This window comes from Hyperolius riggenbachi, chromosome 6 (assembly GCF_040937935.1).
Source record: "Hyperolius riggenbachi isolate aHypRig1 chromosome 6, aHypRig1.pri, whole genome shotgun sequence".
Lineage (NCBI taxonomy): Eukaryota > Metazoa > Chordata > Amphibia > Anura > Hyperoliidae > Hyperolius > Hyperolius riggenbachi.
This window is the reverse complement of record NC_090651.1, coordinates 5,470,680-5,487,448: the sequence shown is the minus strand read 5'-3', so window position 1 is coordinate 5,487,448 and position 16,769 is coordinate 5,470,680. Positions and strand designations below refer to the sequence as shown.

Sequence of the window (16,769 nt, the reverse complement as noted above, 5' to 3'; positions counted from 1 at the left end):
CAGCGTCACATCTGCAGTGCTGTCACATGAGAAGATATCATACAATATTACACTGTTATACAAGCTGTACACTGACTGCTTTACATTGTATCACAGTGTCACATCTGCAGTGCTGTCCCATGAGAAGATATCATACAATATTTACACTGTTATACAAGCTGTACACTGACTGCTGTACATTGTGTCACAGCGTCACATCTGCAGTGTTGTCCCATGAGAAGATATCATACAATATTTACACTGTTATACAAGCTGTACACTGTCTGCTTTACATTGTATCACAGTGTCACATCTGCAGTGTTGTCCCATAAAAAGATATTATAAAAATATAATAATGTGAGGGGTGTACTGACTTTTGCGATACACTTTATATCATGACCTGAACGCTGAGGACCTGCTGGTGAATCTCAGCCATGGAAGTACTTTAAGGCTGGTTTCACAGTGGGACGTTACAGGCGCACGTTAGTGCAGCCTGTAACGCACCCCACCGCACAGCAATGAGAAATCAATGGGCTGTTCACAGTGCCCACGTTGCGTTACTTAGTAACGCTGCGCCACCAGACAACGTACTGCATGCAGTACTTTCTACTGCTTGCACATGCTCAGTAACGTTGGGGAGGAGCGGAGAGCGGCCAGGCACATGGCTAATTAATATTCACTACACTCAGTGACGTGCAGTGTTTACTTCCTGGAGCGGCCGCTCTGTGCGGCGATTGGCCGGGCGGGACCACGTGATGCCGCAAGCGCACAAGAGTACGCATCACGGACGCCAGAGTGAGCTGCACAACGCGGCTCACTCTGACGTCCACCTTAGAGAGCACCAGGCGTTGTGTTAGGGGCACGTTATGCGACCATAACGTCCCCTAAAACGCAACGTTCTGGTGTGAAACCAGCCTAAAACATGAAGGATTATCTGGGTAAAGGTGGCCACATAAATACAATTTTTATTTCAATTCAATGTCTACAATCCATGTTTCTGCTTGACTGTAACATTTAAAAAATCTGACCATTGTACCACACACGTGTGGGCAACATTTACCCAATTATGAATTAAAAAAAAAAAAAAAAAGGATTGAGGACTCTGAGAAAATTGCTTGGAATTATATATAAGGAAATTGACAATCTACCCTACACCATTCCATTTTCATAAAAATTGATCAGAAAAATGCAACACTCCCAATCTACTTTTATTGAAGAAAAAACAGGAAATCCGATCATATTTCTTGTGCGAATAACAAAAAAAAAAAAAGCCTTTGATTTTTGGGAAAATCCAGTCATTTTTATCAAATTGCTGTAAAATTGGATCATTTTAATGTATTGTGTGTGGCCACCTTTAGGATTGTTCGACAAACGCAGGTCTGGCAACCTTACACTTATCCTGGCGGCAGATCGCACAGCGTGAAAAGGAGTCCTAACTCAAGCGAAAAACTTTGTGTGCATTCCTTTAACCCTTTCAGGGTGTGGAGGCCTGGATGACTGCTGGAGGGGGGCTGGTGTCAGGCAGATGTGTACAGAGTCGCACTTCTGCCACAGCAGCCGCTTCACAAGTATGTGGAGAAAGTCGCAGATACACGGCATCCTACAGAACACACACAGGAAGATCCCTGAATATCGACTTCCCAGCTCCTCCACACAGGATTGCGTTATACTGAGAGCTGCTTGTGTAATGCGATACCGTGCTCACTATTGCATCACCCCATCATCTGCATTTTCTGCACACATTACAGCTGAACAACCCTCGTTTATGCCAATCGCGGCACATGCCCGGCGCTGTGACCAAAACCGTGACGTCACGCAAGTGAGAGTGACTTCTCTTCACACCGCACGGCGAACCTCCGTCCCTCCCGGTCTCCGGGGAAATTAGGCTAAAAGAGGCTAACGCCAAAGCACATCCTTTTCTTTTACATGACAGTGTTAGCAAAATGTATTTTCTAACTCTTCTAATCTTTGGTACACAAGCATTTAATTTGCATAACCCAGCCCTCTCGTAAAGCACGCGAAAAAAAAAAAAAAAGAAAGAAAAAACCTCAGCACTCGTTTAATTAAAAAATGTAAATTTGCTGTCATCTTGGGGCCTGGTGAGTTAGGGACGGCGGCAGCATCTTTTACTGCTGACAGCGGCGCATCGAATAAGTGAACCAGAGGAAAATGACACAACGAGGGCCGAGCGTGGGCCTAGCACGCCAGCAGCGTTATCTCCGCCGAACGCCCAGCGCAGCAGGCACCCCGCCCCCAGATATCAGGAAATATATCACATCAATATCACAAAAATATCACAAAAGATGTACTGCGAACGCTAACGGAAAGAAAGTAATAATAATACTGATCGAAAAAAAAAACAAAAAAAAAAAACAGCTTGAAATACAGGCACTCCCGTTCTTACAAACGGCCGGAGTTACAACTTTTTGAATACACAAAAAAATGTTGTGACTTTACATTACTGTTTTTGTTATTACATATTTTTATTGTTGTATATTGTATACGGTAACTGTTGAAATAGTTTAAAACACTTTAGAAACACTATTTTTTACTAAATGTGCAAAAGTAAATCATTTATTCACGTTTCACTGTCTATAAGACATGATTTGACTTACAAACAAACTCCCGAAACAGAACCTGTTTGCAAGTAGGGTGTACATCCCTGGTTATGTTATACTGATTATAGCGTGTATGTGGTCCACCAACAGGGATTATCTGTGAACTGGAGATCTCCCAAATACAGTATTACACGTAGGGGACCCCCAGGAGACACCTTGCACTACAAGAAGCTTTTATCCAATGTCTGGAGAGACAGAGTAAAGTAGACACACGCAAGGTGGGCCTGTAACACGGCTGCAGCTGATACACGTGACCGGAGGCTTAGCATGTGTTATGCATGGTGGGCCTGCAACACGGCTGCACCTGACACATGTGACCGAAGGCTTAGCGTGTTTCATGCATGGTGGGCCAGTAACACGGCTGCAGCTGATACACATGTGACCGGAGGCTTAGCGTGTGTCATGCTTGGTGGGCCTGTAACATGACTGCACCTGACACATGTGACCGAAGGCTTAGCGTGTCATGCATGGTGGGTCAGTAACACGGCTGCAGCTGATACACGTGACCGGAGGCTTAGCGTGTCATGCTTGGTGGGCCAGTAACATGGCTGCACCTGACACGTGACAGGAGGCTTAGCGTGTGTCATGAATATTGTATGATGGGACAACAGTTCTGGGGAGACATGTTGCACAGATGCTGCACAGCACACGGCCAGGCACAACACGATGCGGAACGGAAGCAGATCACTGATCACATTGCCTTTATTGTAGAGAACTTTCTCCACTGTTTCTCTCACTTTTCAGATGTGGTTTGAGAATTCCCCCAGCAGTCATACATGCCACAGAATATTAGGAAGAAAGTGAGCTGACTATCTACTGTGGCAGAGGGCAAAGCAGGGTCAGTGCCACAAAACGATAAAATTCATTCCCATCTTCTCCCTAATGCTGAAAGTCAAGTGATGTGTGCAGTACTGAAAGCCACCAAACAAGACCTTCAGCCAGGTGCTGCAAGTGTCTCTAAAGTCCAGGTAATGGCTGAAGACTGATTCAACTGCCACTCAATGGCCAACTGTCCCCAACCCCTCACAGCCCAACTATCCCTAAGTGGCCAACTGTCACCAAGCCCTAAGTGGCCAACTGTCCCCAGTCCCTCAGATCCCTACTCAGAGTTTACTGAAAGCCATCAAACAAGACCTTCAGTCAGGTGATGCAAGTATCTCTAGACAGTGGCTGTAGACTGCTTCAACTGCCACTCAGTGGCCAACTGTCCCCAACCCCACAAAACCTGCTGTCCCCAGCCCCTCCGAGCCCAACTATTCCCAACCCCTCATAGCCCAACTATCCCCAACCCCTAAGTGGCCAACTGTCTCCAGCCCCTCAGAGTCCAAATGTCCCCAACCCCTCAGAGCACAACTGTCCCCAACCCCTCAGAGCCCTACTCAGAGTTTACTGAAAGCCACCAAACAAGACCTTCAGCCAGGAGCTGCAAGTGTCTCTAGAGTCTAGACAATGGCTGACAACTGCCACTCAGTGGCCAACTATCTTTAGACCCTCAGTGCACAACTGTTACCAACAGTCTCAGTGCCCAATTGTCCCCAACTTCCCAGGGCCCAACTGTCCCTAAAGCCTCTATGCCCAGTGCCTAACTGTCATCAACCCTTGGGTGCTCAGTTTTCCTTTGCTCCTGAGTGTTCAACTATTCCAACTCCTGAGTGCCCAAATGTTCATAGCTCTCGAGTGCCCAGATATCTGCAGCCCCTCAGTGCCAAAGTCCTAAGTGGCCAATTGTCCCCTGCGCTAGGCTGCTCAACTGTCCCCAGCCCCTTAATGCCAAAGTCCTAAGTGGCCAATTATCTCCTGCCCCAGGCTGTCCAACTGTCCCCAGCCCCTTAATGCCAAAGTCCTAAGTGGCCAATTATCTCCTGCCCCAGGCTGTCCAACTTTCCCAAGCCCCCAGTGCCAAAGTCCTAAGTGGCCAATTGACCCCTGCCCCAGGTTGCACAACTCTACCAAGCCCCCAGTGCCAAAGTCCTAAGTGGCCAATTATCTCCTGCCCCAGGTTGCACAACTCTACCAAGCCCCCAGTGCCAAAGTCCTAAGTGGCCAATTGTCCCCTGCAACAACGTGCACAGGGGTGTCTGCGGGCTTCAGGCAGTAAGTATATTGTGGGGAGTTCCTAAGGCAGGAAGGGTCACCAGTCCTCCAAAAATCCAGTCAATCCACACAAATCCCATAAGGAACTCAACCCTCAGCGGATGCTTATCCAACGATATCCATTTATTGGAGTGTTACAAGAGCATACACAGCATATCACAACCAGCACAACGTTTCGGGCGAGATGCCCTTTCTCAAGTGCTCGAAGTTTATCACAGGAATAACCCATTTATAGAGCAATTACACCTGACCACACCTTACATAAGGGGGTGGGAACCAATATCTATTGCATTGCTGAGGGTTGAGTTCCTTATGGGATTTGTGTGGATTGACCCAATTGTCCCCTGCCCCAGTTTGTCCCCATACCGCTTAGTGACAAAGTCCTAAGTGGCCAATTGTCCCCTGCCCCAGGCTGCCCAACTGTCCCAAGCCCCTCAATGCCAGGTCCTAAGTGGCCAACTGTGCCCAGCTCACTGGGTGCCCAACTGTCCCCAGCACCTCAATGCCAGGTCCTAAGTGGCCAACTGTGCCCAGCTCACTGGGTGCCCAACTGTCCCCAGCACCTCAATGCCAGGTCCTAAGTGGCCAACTGTGCCCAGCTCACTGGGTGCCCAACTGTCCCCAGCACCTCAATGCCAGGTCCTAAGTGGCCAACTGTGCCCAGCTCACTGGGTGCCCAACTGTCCCCAGCACCTCAATGCCAGGTCCTAAGTGGCCAACTGTGCCCAGCTCACTGGGTGCCTAACTGTCCCCAGCTCACTGGGTGCCCAACTGTTGTCAGGTTCTAACTTTTCCATTGTTGTCAGGTTTTAACTTCTCAGGCTCTGCCTCTAGATCTGAACCTGGCCGCTGTATACAGACATGAAGAATACACCAAAAGTTGTTCCTCCCAAAATATGGTTATATTGTAATGAGCACCTCCTGATCCCCAACTATGCCTTGTCCTAGATTAGTGACATTCCTGTTGTCTTACACAGACACCTGCAGGAAAAACTGGAAGTGCCACAAGCCGAGATAATAGGAAATAACCTTCCCTACTTTGTCCTCCTCTACCAGTTTCTGTCCAGTATGGATGGACCTGAACTCGCCCTGAACTCTGTGCCTCTTCCCAGAGCCTCAGCTCTGGTCACTGTCACCCACCTGTTGGGGACACAGGAGGAGACAAGTGACATCTCTGGGAGCAACAAGAACAACAACAACACAGCAATAGCAGAGATGCAACAACAACAACTCAAACAGCAAGAAAGTCACAAAGAGAGAACTATTATTCCAATAACACAACATCCACATCAACAGTCCCCTATACATTATCCTGACAGTCCCCTATACATTATCCTGACAGTTTCCTATACATTATCCTGACAGTTTCCTATACATTATCCCGACAGTCCCCTATACATTATCCCGACAGTTTCCTATACATTATCCCGACAGCTCTCTATACATTATCCCGACAGTTTCCTATACATTATCCCGACAGTTTCCTATACATTATCCCGACAGCTCTCTATACATTATCCCGACAGTTCCCTATACATTATCCCGACAGCTCCCTATACATTATCCCGACAGTTTCCTATACATTATCCCGACAGTCCCCTATACATTATCCCGACAGTTTCCTATACATTATCCCGACAGTCCCCTATACATTATCCCGACAGTTTCCTATACATTATCCCGACAGTTTCCTATACATTATCCCGACAGTTTCCTATACATTATCCCGACAGTTTCCTATACATTATCCCGACAGTTTCCTATACATTATCCCGACAGTTCCCTATACATTATCCCGACAGTTCCCTATACATTATCCTGACAGTCCCCTATACATTATCCCGACAGTCCCCTATACATTATCCCGACAGTCCCCTATACATTATCCCGACAGTTCCCTATACATTATCCCGACAGTTCCCTATACATTATCCTGACAGTTCCCTATACATTATCCCGACAGTTTCCTATACATTATCCTGACAGTCCCCTATACATTATCCCGACAGTCCCCTATACATTATCCCGACAGTTCCCTATACATTATCCTGACAGTTCCCTATACATTATCCCGACAGTTTCCTATACATTATCCTGACAGTTTCCTATACATTATCCTGACAGTCCCCTATACATTATCGTGACAGTTCCCTATACATTATCCTGACAGTTCCCTATACATTATCCTGACAGTTCCATATACATTATCCTGACAGTTTCCTATAATTATCCTGACAGTCCCCTATACATTATCCTGACAGTCCCCTATACATTATCCTGACAGTTCCCTATACATTATTACGACAGTTCTCTATACTTTATTGCAATAGGTCTCTATGCATTATCCCGACAGGACTCTATACATTATCCCAACAGTTTCCTATACATTGTCCTGACAGGTCTCTATACGTTATCCTGATACTTCTCTGCATCTTCTGCTGATAGTTCTCTATACATTATTCTGACAGTTCTCTAATATTATCCTGACACTTTTCTATATTATCCCAACACTTCTCTATACATTATTCCCAACAGTTCTCTATACATTATCACGACAGTTCACTATACACAAGTCTGACAATTTGCGGTAAATCATACCCACACTCTGCTGTACATTATCCTCATACTTTGCTATACATTATTCTGACACTTTATTCTATACAGTATAGCCCACACTTTTCTATACATTATCCCCAATTCCGCTTTACATTGTCCCCTTACTTGTCTATACATTTTTCTGACAGTTCTCTATACATTATTCACACTTTTTCTATAGAGTATTATTACACTCTGCCATACATCACACCCATACTCTGCTATACATTATAACGGCACTACTATACAGTATTATTACACTCTGCTATACATCACATCAATACTCTGCTATACATTGTCCCCTTACTTGTCTATATACTATCCCGACAGTTCTCTATACATTATCCACACTTCTTCTATACAGTATTACACTCTGCTATACATCACACCCATACTCTGCTATACATTATTCTGACACTTCTTCTATACAGTATTATTACACTCTGCTATACATTATCCCGGCAGTTCTCTATACATTATTCCTAATTCTGCTTTACATTGTCCCCTTACTTGTCTATATACTATCCTGACAGTGCTCTATACATTATTCTGACACTTCTATACAGTATTATTACACTCTGCTATACATTATTCTGACAGTTTGCTATACGGTGTTCCCATGCTTTGCTATACATGTTCCCGGGCACTTTGCTGTACACTTGTCTATACATGATGCTTACAGTGTGTGCTACAATGTTGCCATGCTTGTGTATACATGTTCCCGGGCCCCGCACCTGTCTCCCCGGGCACTGAGCCGGGCAGAAGTTGCGCTGTATCCCCATACATACATTATATACAGGGGGGGGGTCTCTCCCTCTCTCTCTGCCGGGGGGACACTCACCATAGTCGGGGAAGGTCAGGCCGCGGAAGTCGCTCCGGTAATCTACTTTCATGCTAGTTGTGGGCGGCGGAGAAGCGGCGGAGCTCCCGGATCCTCCACTAACTCTGCTGCTGTCACCGGAGTCCGCGAGGCGGCTCTGCCACGGGGGGCGGGGCTGCCGGCGCACAGGCCACGCCCCCGACACGCCCGCACCAACCGCCGAGCGCAGGTGAGAAAGCGGCCCCGCCCCCGTGCGCTCTGCATACCCTGCGTGTGTCTATGGAGAGAGCGTCCCCGCCCCCGTGCTCTGCATACCCCGCCCCCCTGCACTCTATATACCCCGCGTGTGTCTGCGCTCAGCGCGCTGTGTCTATAGAGAGAGCGGCGTGTGTATAGCCGAGCCCATCACTGTGTGTCCTGTCCCCGCTACACCGGCTGTCCCTTCTCTCTATCTCCTCTCCTGACCCCTCTCTGTGTCTGTACCCCCCCCCCCCCCCCCCCCACTGTCCCCTCACTCTATCTCCTCTCCTTCTACCCTCACCGTTCCCCTCCTCTCTCTCCTGCCTCCTGTCCTCCCATGCCCCCCACTGCCTCCCTATAACCTCTCCTGTCCCCCTTCCCCTGCCCCTCTACCCTCTCCCCCATAATCTATCCCCTCCTTCCCCCCCCCCCTCTCTACTGTGTGGTGTGTGATGCTGGCTGCATGCAGTAGTGTAATATCTCAGGAGTGGCTGTGTGGTGTGATGCTGGCTGCATGCAGTAGTGTGATATCGCAGGAGTGGCTGTGCGATGTGATGCTGGCTGCATGCAGTAGTGTAATATCTCAGGAGTGGCTGTGTGGTGTGATGCTGGCTGCATGCAGTAGTGTGATATCGCAGGAGTGGCTGTGTGGTGTGATGCTGGCTGCATGCAGTAGTGTGATATCACAGGAGTGGCTGTGCGATGTGATGCTGGCTGCATGCAGTAGTGTAATATCTCAGGAGTGGCTGTGTGGTGTGATGCTGGCTGCATGCAGTAGTGTGATATCGCAGGAGTGGCTGTGCGATGTGATGCTGGCTGCATGCAGTAGTGTGATATCTCAGGAGTGGCTGTGTGGTGTGATGCTGGCTGCATGCAGTAGTGTGATATCGCAGGAGTGGCTGTGTGGTGTGTGATGCTGGCTGCATGCAGTAGTGTGATATCTCAGGAGTGGCTGTGTGGTGTGATGCTGGCTGCATGCAGTAGTGTGATATCGCAGGAGTGGCTGTGCGATGTGATGCTGGCTGCATGCAGTAGTGTGATATCTCAGGAGTGGCTGTGTGGTGTGTGATGCTGGCTGCATGCAGTAGTGTGATATATCAGGAGTGGCTGTGTGGTGTGATGCTGGCTGCATGCAGTAGTGTGATATCGCAGGAGTGGCTGCGTTGCCGTGTGGTGTGATGCTGGCTGCATGCAGTAGTGTAATATCTCAGGAGTGGCTGTGTGGTGTGATGCTGGCTGCATGCAGTAGTGTGATATCGCAGGATAGGCTGTGTGGTGTGATGCTGGCTGCATGCAGTAGTGTGATATCGCAGGAGTGGCTGCGTTGCCGTGTGGTGTGATGCTGGCTGCATGCAGTAGTGTAATATCTCAGGAGTGGCTGTGTGGTGTGATGCTGGCTGCATGCAGTAGTGTGATATCGCAGGATAGGCTGTGTGGTGTGATGCTGGCTGCATGCAGTAGTGTGATATCGCAGGAGTGGCTGCGTTGCCGTGTGGTGTGATGCTGGCTGCATGCAGTAGTGTAATATCACAGGAGTGGCTGTGTGGTGTGATGCTGGCTGCATGCAGTAGTGTGATATCGCAGGAGTGGCTGTGTGGTGTGATGCTGGCTGCATGCAGTAGTGTGATATCGCAGGAGTGGCTGTGTGGTGTGTGATGCTGGCTGCATGCAGTAGTGTGATATCTCAGGAGTGGCTGTGTGGTGTGTGATGCTGGCTGCATGCAGTAGTGTGATATCTCAGGAGTGGCTGTGTGGTGTGATGCTGGCTGCATGCAGTAGTGTGATATCGCAGGAGTGGCTGCGTTGCCGTGTGGTGTGATGCTGGCTGCATGCAGTAGTGTAATATCTCAGGAGTGGCTGTGTGGTGTGATGCTGGCTGCATGCAGTAGTGTGATATCGCAGGATAGGCTGTGTGGTGTGATGCTGGCTGCATGCAGTAGTGTGATATCGCAGGAGTGGCTGCGTTGCCGTGTGGTGTGATGCTGGCTGCATGCAGTAGTGTAATATCACAGGAGTGGCTGTGTGGTGTGATGCTGGCTGCATGCAGTAGTGTGATATCGCAGGAGTGGCTGTGTGGTGTGATGCTGGCTGCATGCAGTAGTGTGATATCGCAGGAGTGGCTGTGTGGTGTGTGATGCTGGCTGCATGCAGTAGTGTGATATCTCAGGAGTGGCTGTGTGGTGTGATGCTGGCTGCATGCAGTAGTGTGATATCGCAGGAGTGGCTGCGTTGCCGTGTGGTGTGATGCTGCCTGCATGCAGTAGTGTAATATCTCAGGAGTGGCTGTGTGGTGTGATGCTGGCTGCATGCAGTAGTGTGATATCTCAGGAGTGGCTGTGTGGTGTGTGATGCTGGCTGCATGCAGTAGTGTGATATCTCAGGAGTGGCTGTGTGGTGTGTGATGCTGGCTGCATGCAGTAGTGTGATATCTCAGGAGTTGCTGTGTGGTGTGATGCATGCAGTAGTGTGATATCGCAGGAGTGGCTGCATTGCTGTGTGGTGTGATGCTGGCTGCATGCAGTAGTGTAATATCTCAGGAGTGGCTGCATTGCTGTGTGGTGTGATGCTGCCTGCATGCAGTAGTGTAATATCTCAGGAGTGGCTGTGTGGTGTGATGCTGCCTGCATGCAGTAGTGTAATATCTCAGGAGTGGCTGTGTGGTGTGTTGCTGGCTGCATGCAGTAGTGTGATCTCTCAGGAGTGGCTGTGTGGTGTGATGCTGGCTGCATGCAGTAGTGTGATATCGCAGGATAGGCTGTGTGGTGTGATGCTGGCTGCATGCAGTAGTGTGATCTCTCAGGAGTGGCTGTGTGGTGTGATGCTGGCTGCATGCAGTAGTGTGATATCGCAGGATAGGCTGTGTGGTGTGATGCTGGCTGCATGCAGTAGTGTGATATCTCAGGAGTGGCTGTGTGGTGTGATGCTGGCTGCATGCAGTAGTGTAATATCTCAGGAGTGGCTGTGTGGTGTGTTGCTGGCTGCATGCAGTAGTGTGATCTCTCAGGAGTGGCTGGGTTGCAGTGTGGTGTGATGCTAGCTGCATGCAGTAGTGTGATATCGCAGGAGTGGCTGTGTGGTGTGATGCTGGCTGCATGCAGTAGTGTGATATCGCAGGATAGGCTGTGTGGTGTGATGCTGGCTGCATGCAGTAGTGTGATATCGCAGGAGTGGCTGCGTTGCCGTGTGGTGTGATGCTGGCTGCATGCAGTAGTGTAATATCGCAGGAGTGGCTGTGTGGTGTGATGCTGGCTGCATGCAGTAGTGTGATATCGCAGGAGTGGCTGTGTGGTGTGATGCTGGCTGCATGCAGTAGTGTGATATCGCAGGAGTGGCTGTGTGGTGTGATGCTGGCTGCATGCAGTAGTGAGATATCGCAGGAGTGGTTGTGTGGTGTGATGCTGGCTGCATGCAGTAGTGTGATATCGCAGGATAGGCTGTGTGGTGTGATGCTGGCTGCATGCAGTAGTGTGATATCGCAGGAGTGGCTGCGTTGCTGTGTGGTGTGATGCATGCAGTAGTGTGATATCTCAGGAGTTGCTGTGTGGTGTGATGCTGGCTGCATGCAGTAGTGTAATATCGCAGGAGTGGCTGTGTGGTGTGATGCTGGCTGCATGCAGTAGTGTGATATCGCAGGAGTGGCTGTGTGGTGTGATGCTGGCTGCATGCAGTAGTGTGATATCGCAGGAGTGGCTGTGTGGTGTGATGCTGGTTGCATGCAGTAGTGTGATATCGCAGGAGTGGCTGTGTGGTGTGATGCTGGCTGCATGCAGTAGTGTGATATCGCAAGAGTGGCTGTGTGGTGTGATGCTGGCTGCATGCAGTAGTGTGATATCACAGGAGTGGCTGTGCGGTGTGATGCTGGCTGCATGCAGTAGTGTGATATCGCAGGAGTGGCTGTGCGATGTGATGCTGGCTGCATGCAGTAGTGTGATATCGCAGGAGTGGCTGTGTGGTGTGATGCTGGCTGCATGCAGTAGTGTGATATCGCAGGAGTGGCTGTGCGGTGTGATGCTGGCTGCATGCAGTAGTGTGATATCGCAGGAGTGGCTGTGCGGTGTGATGCTGGCTGCATGCAGTAGTGTGATATCGCAGGAGTGGCTGTGCGGTGTGATGCTGGCTGCATGCAGTAGTGTGATATCGCAGGAGTGGCTGTGCGGTGTGATGCTGGCTGCATGCAGTAGTGTGATATCGCAGGAGTGGCTGCGTTGCTGTGTGGTGTGATGCTGGCTGCATGCAGTAGTGTGATATCACAGGAGTGGCTGCATTGCTTTGTGATGTGATGCTGGCTGCATGCAGTACTGTGATATTGCAGGAGTTGCTGTGTGGTGTGATGCTGTTTGCATGCAGTAGTGTGATATCGCAGGAGTGGCTGCATTGCTTTGTGATCTGATGCTGGCTGCATGCAGTAGTGTGATATCACAGGAGTGGCTGCGTTGCTGTGCAGTGTGATGCTGGCTGCATGCAGTAGTGTGATATCGCAGGAGTGGCTGGGTTGCAGTGTGGTGTGATGCTAGCTGCATGCAGTAGTGTGATATCGCAGGAGTTGCTGTGTGGTGCGATGCTGGTTGCATGCAGTAGTGTGATATCGCAGGAGTGGCTGTATTGCTGTGTGGTGTGATGCTGGCTGCATGCAGTAGTGTGATATCTCAGGAGTTGCTGTGTGGTGTGATGCTGGCTGTATGCAGTAGTGTGATCTCTCAGGAGTGGCTGCGTTGCTGTGTGGTGTGATGCTGGCTGCATGCAGAAGTGTGATATTGTAGGAGTGGCTGTGTGGTGTGATGCTGGCTGCATGCAGTAGTGTGATATCGCAGGAGTGCAGTGTCTGATGTCCTTGTCTATTGCATACCATGTGCCATGTGTTATAATGCCCAACAACGCACATACCGTGACCGAGTTAATTGCAGCCCATTCATATATCTAGCAATCGAGACGGGTTACAAAAACACAAAATGTCATAAAATATTGCCAGTGGTTTTTTTTTTATGTAAAATAAGGTTAATAAAAAGTGACAATTAAATAAAGATGGGAAAAAATTTAAGTCATTCTAGCATCAACTGCACTTCCGAGACATTAATAAATTCTAAATGTCTGTAATACGCATAAAATCCAGGTGCAGACAGTTCCCCGCAAAGTGTAGTGTAAAATCTCGCTAAGTAAGAGATTACATTATAATAATCTATCCCTGGAGCGCTTTGTCAAATAAATACATTGGGATAAACGCTAGCTTAGTCTTTGAGGTCCGCGGAAATGTGTAAGGGGAGGTGGAAATATTATGCAAATCTCGATATTCGCCTATAAATCACCATCGCCGTTTTGTACGAAAACACTCGATTAGAACACCAAAAATGTCGCCAGGTGAGCTTGTCATCTCGTCTGCACACACTACTGCACAACAACCTGGGGGCTATTCACTGAGGGGGAGCAAGCAAACAATGTTTATTACGTGCGGTTTGTTGCCTGTAGCAACCAACCCCCTAAAAATGGGTACAGACCATGCAATTTCAATTCAGAACCGATTTGAGCAATCATATTGATATTTAGATCTGACAACAATCATTTCTGAATAGATATAGATCTACAAATAATTGAAATGACGTACACACAGAGCGATAGCCAGTATTTCTGAATCTATATTTTCCAGCGTGTCCAATCTGCTTCCAATTAAGAAAAATAAATATTTTGAGCTGGGATCTCAGTCGGGAATAGGATCTGCAGTGGAAATTGCATTGTGTGAACCGAGCACTACTCAGGTAGGTAAGTGTATGAAGAGATGTGATTGGTTCCCCCGGGTTCCCGCCCCTCTCGTGGTGCACAGCGTGGAATAGTGAATGAGGAGATGTGATTGGTTCCCCCAGGTTCCTGTGCCTCTCGTGGTGCACGGCGTGGGATAGTGAATGAGGAGATGTGATTGGTTACCCTGGGGTCCTGTCCCTATCGTGGTGCACGGAGTGGGATAGTGAATGAGGAGATGTGATTGGTTCCCCTGGGTTCCCGCCCCTCTCGTGGTGCGAGGAGTGGGATAGTGAATGAGGTGGTGTGATTGGTTCCCCCGGGTTCCTGTGCCTCTTGTGGTGCATGGCGTGGGATAGTGAATGAGGAGATGTGATTGTTTACCCCGGGTTCCCGCCCCTCTCGTGGTGCACGGCATGGGATAGTGAATGAGGAGGTGTAATTGGTTACCCCGGGTTCCCGCCCCTCTCGTGGTGCTCGGCGTATGATAGTGAATGAGGAGATGTGATTGGTTCCCCCGGGTTCCCGCCCCTCTCGTGGTGCACGGCGTGGGATAGTGAATGAGGAGATGTGATTTGTTCCCCCGGGTTCCTGTGCCTCTCGTGGTGCACGGCGTGGGATAGTGAATGAGGAGATGTGATTTGTTCCCCCGGGTTCCTGTGTCTCTCGTGGTGCATGGCGTGGGATAGTGAATGAGGAGGTGTGATTGGTTACCCCAGGTTCCCGTGTCTCTCATGGTGCACGGCGTGGGATAGTGAATGAGTAGATGTGATTTGTTCCCCCGGGTTCCTGTGCCTCTCGTGGTGCACGGCGTGGGATAGTGAATGAGGAGATGTGATTGGTTACCCCGGGTTCCTGTGCCTCTCATGGTGCATGGCGTGGGATAGTGAATGAGGAGATGTGATTGGTTACCCCAGGTTCCCGCCCCTCTCGTGGTGCACGGCGTGGGATAGTGAATGAGGAGATGTGATTGGTTACCCCGGGTTCCTGTGTCTTTCATGGTGCATGGCGTGGGATAGTGAATGAGGAGATGTGATTGGTTACCCCAGGTTCCCGTGTCTCACATGGTGCACGGCGTGGGATAGTGAATGAGTAGATGTGATTGGTTACCCCGGGTTCCCGCGTCTCTCGTGGTGCACGGCGTGGGATAGTGAATGAGGAGGTGTGATTAGTTACCCCGGGTTCCTTTGCCTCTCGTGGTGCATGGCGTGGGATAGTGAATGAGGAGGTGTGATTGGTTACCCCAGGTTCCCGTGTCTCTCATGGTGCACGGCGTGGGATAGTGAATGAGTAGATGTGATTGGTTACCCCGGGTTCCTGTGTCTCTCGTGTTGCACGGCGTGGGATAGTGAATGAGGAGATGTGATTGGTTACCCCGGGGTCCTGTCCCTATCGTGGTGCACGGCGTGGGATTGTGAATGAGGAGGTGTGATTGGTTACCCCGGGTTCTCGTGTCTCCCGTGTTGCACGGCTGTCTGCGCTGCTGTTCCTGTAAGTTATACTGTACATCACCTCCCCTCTTTATTTCCGTTTTCACACAGGGTTATAAGTGAGACCACAACATCCTGTATTATGACACTGCAGACTGATCATTATTTATCAGACATCTGGGCCTGTACAGGCTTCACAGCAAAAATCACAAAAAACAAGGTGACAATCGCCTTCGTGCTGTCCCGGCGCGCCACACACCTGACACACAGGAAGTCATGTTGGGTAATTATACCCGAGGAACGCGGCGGCCTGCATAGGGCCTGTGCACACGGCCATTCATCCAGACGTTCACTGTGAGCATTTGTGGCCTTAAACACAAGATGTGGAAACGCAATAGATCTACTGTACACAGGAACATTGATCTGAAATTGTTTGATAAGCTCAGATAAGCCCATTTGAAAGCACAGACTGTAAACAATATGTCTGCTTCCGTGAAAGCAGGAAGTAGACACACTGCAGATTTATTGCAGGATTTGTATCAGCTGTAACAAAGATTTTTTTATTTAATAATAATAATAATTCCAGTATTTGTATAGCGGTTTTCTCCTGTCGGACTCAAAGCGCTTGCGAGGCAGCCACTAGAGCGTGCTTGCTAGGCAGTAGCAGTGTAAGGCTGTCTTGCCCAAGGTCTCCTTACTGAAAAGGTGCTGGCTTACAGAACAGGCAGAGCTGAGATTTGAACCCAGGTCTCCTGTGTCAGAGGCAGAGTCCACTATCCAGTCACAGCTGTTTAAATGTTATTATGCTGTTGCTTATCTTTTAGAGCAGACAGGAAGTCCGCTTTAATGTAGTAGCGGCCATGCTAGTTAAAGTATCGCGGTTGATCTACATCCAATCCCGCGGTTTTCAAGGGAGCGCGCTTAACTTCAAAGAGTACACACAACAGCACCGGGGTAGCGTACGAGCAGAGGTGTAACCCGCACCGGTGAGCAGAGGTGTAACCCGCACCGGTGAGCAGAGGTGTAACCCGCACCGGTGAGCAGAGGTGTAACCCGCACCGGTGAGCAGAGGTGTAACCCGCGCCGGTGAGTGGGCTATTCCTTAGTGAATCAAGGCCTTTGTCTGCTGCTTCACTTTAAACAAACTGCCTATATTGACCATACACCTCATATAGCTAGCAGTAGAATTTGGGAGTACGATATCGGATGCAGATGATTAGACCTCACTGGAGAGGATCGTAAGGTAACAGGACTGATAGAAAC

General features: G+C 49.3%; 1 protein-coding gene across 10 annotated transcripts in view; it reads right to left on the bottom strand.

Annotated features, from left to right (window-relative positions):
• Positions 1–16,769, bottom strand: part of CASZ1 (castor zinc finger 1) — a 440,241-nt gene that overhangs the window by 107,996 nt on the left and 315,476 nt on the right. For 5 of the 10 annotated variants that reach the window (XM_068238773.1, XM_068238783.1, XM_068238774.1 and 2 more), the window contains exon 1: positions 8,128–8,248. The exons of the other annotated variants lie outside the window; for them this stretch is intronic. In XM_068238773.1, coding sequence (XP_068094874.1) covers positions 8,128–8,179 — 52 coding nt within the window. In that variant the 5' untranslated portion in view covers positions 8,180–8,248. Of the gene's footprint in view, positions 1–8,127; positions 8,249–16,769 lie in introns of those variants that run through there. 10 annotated transcript variants of the gene reach the window in all.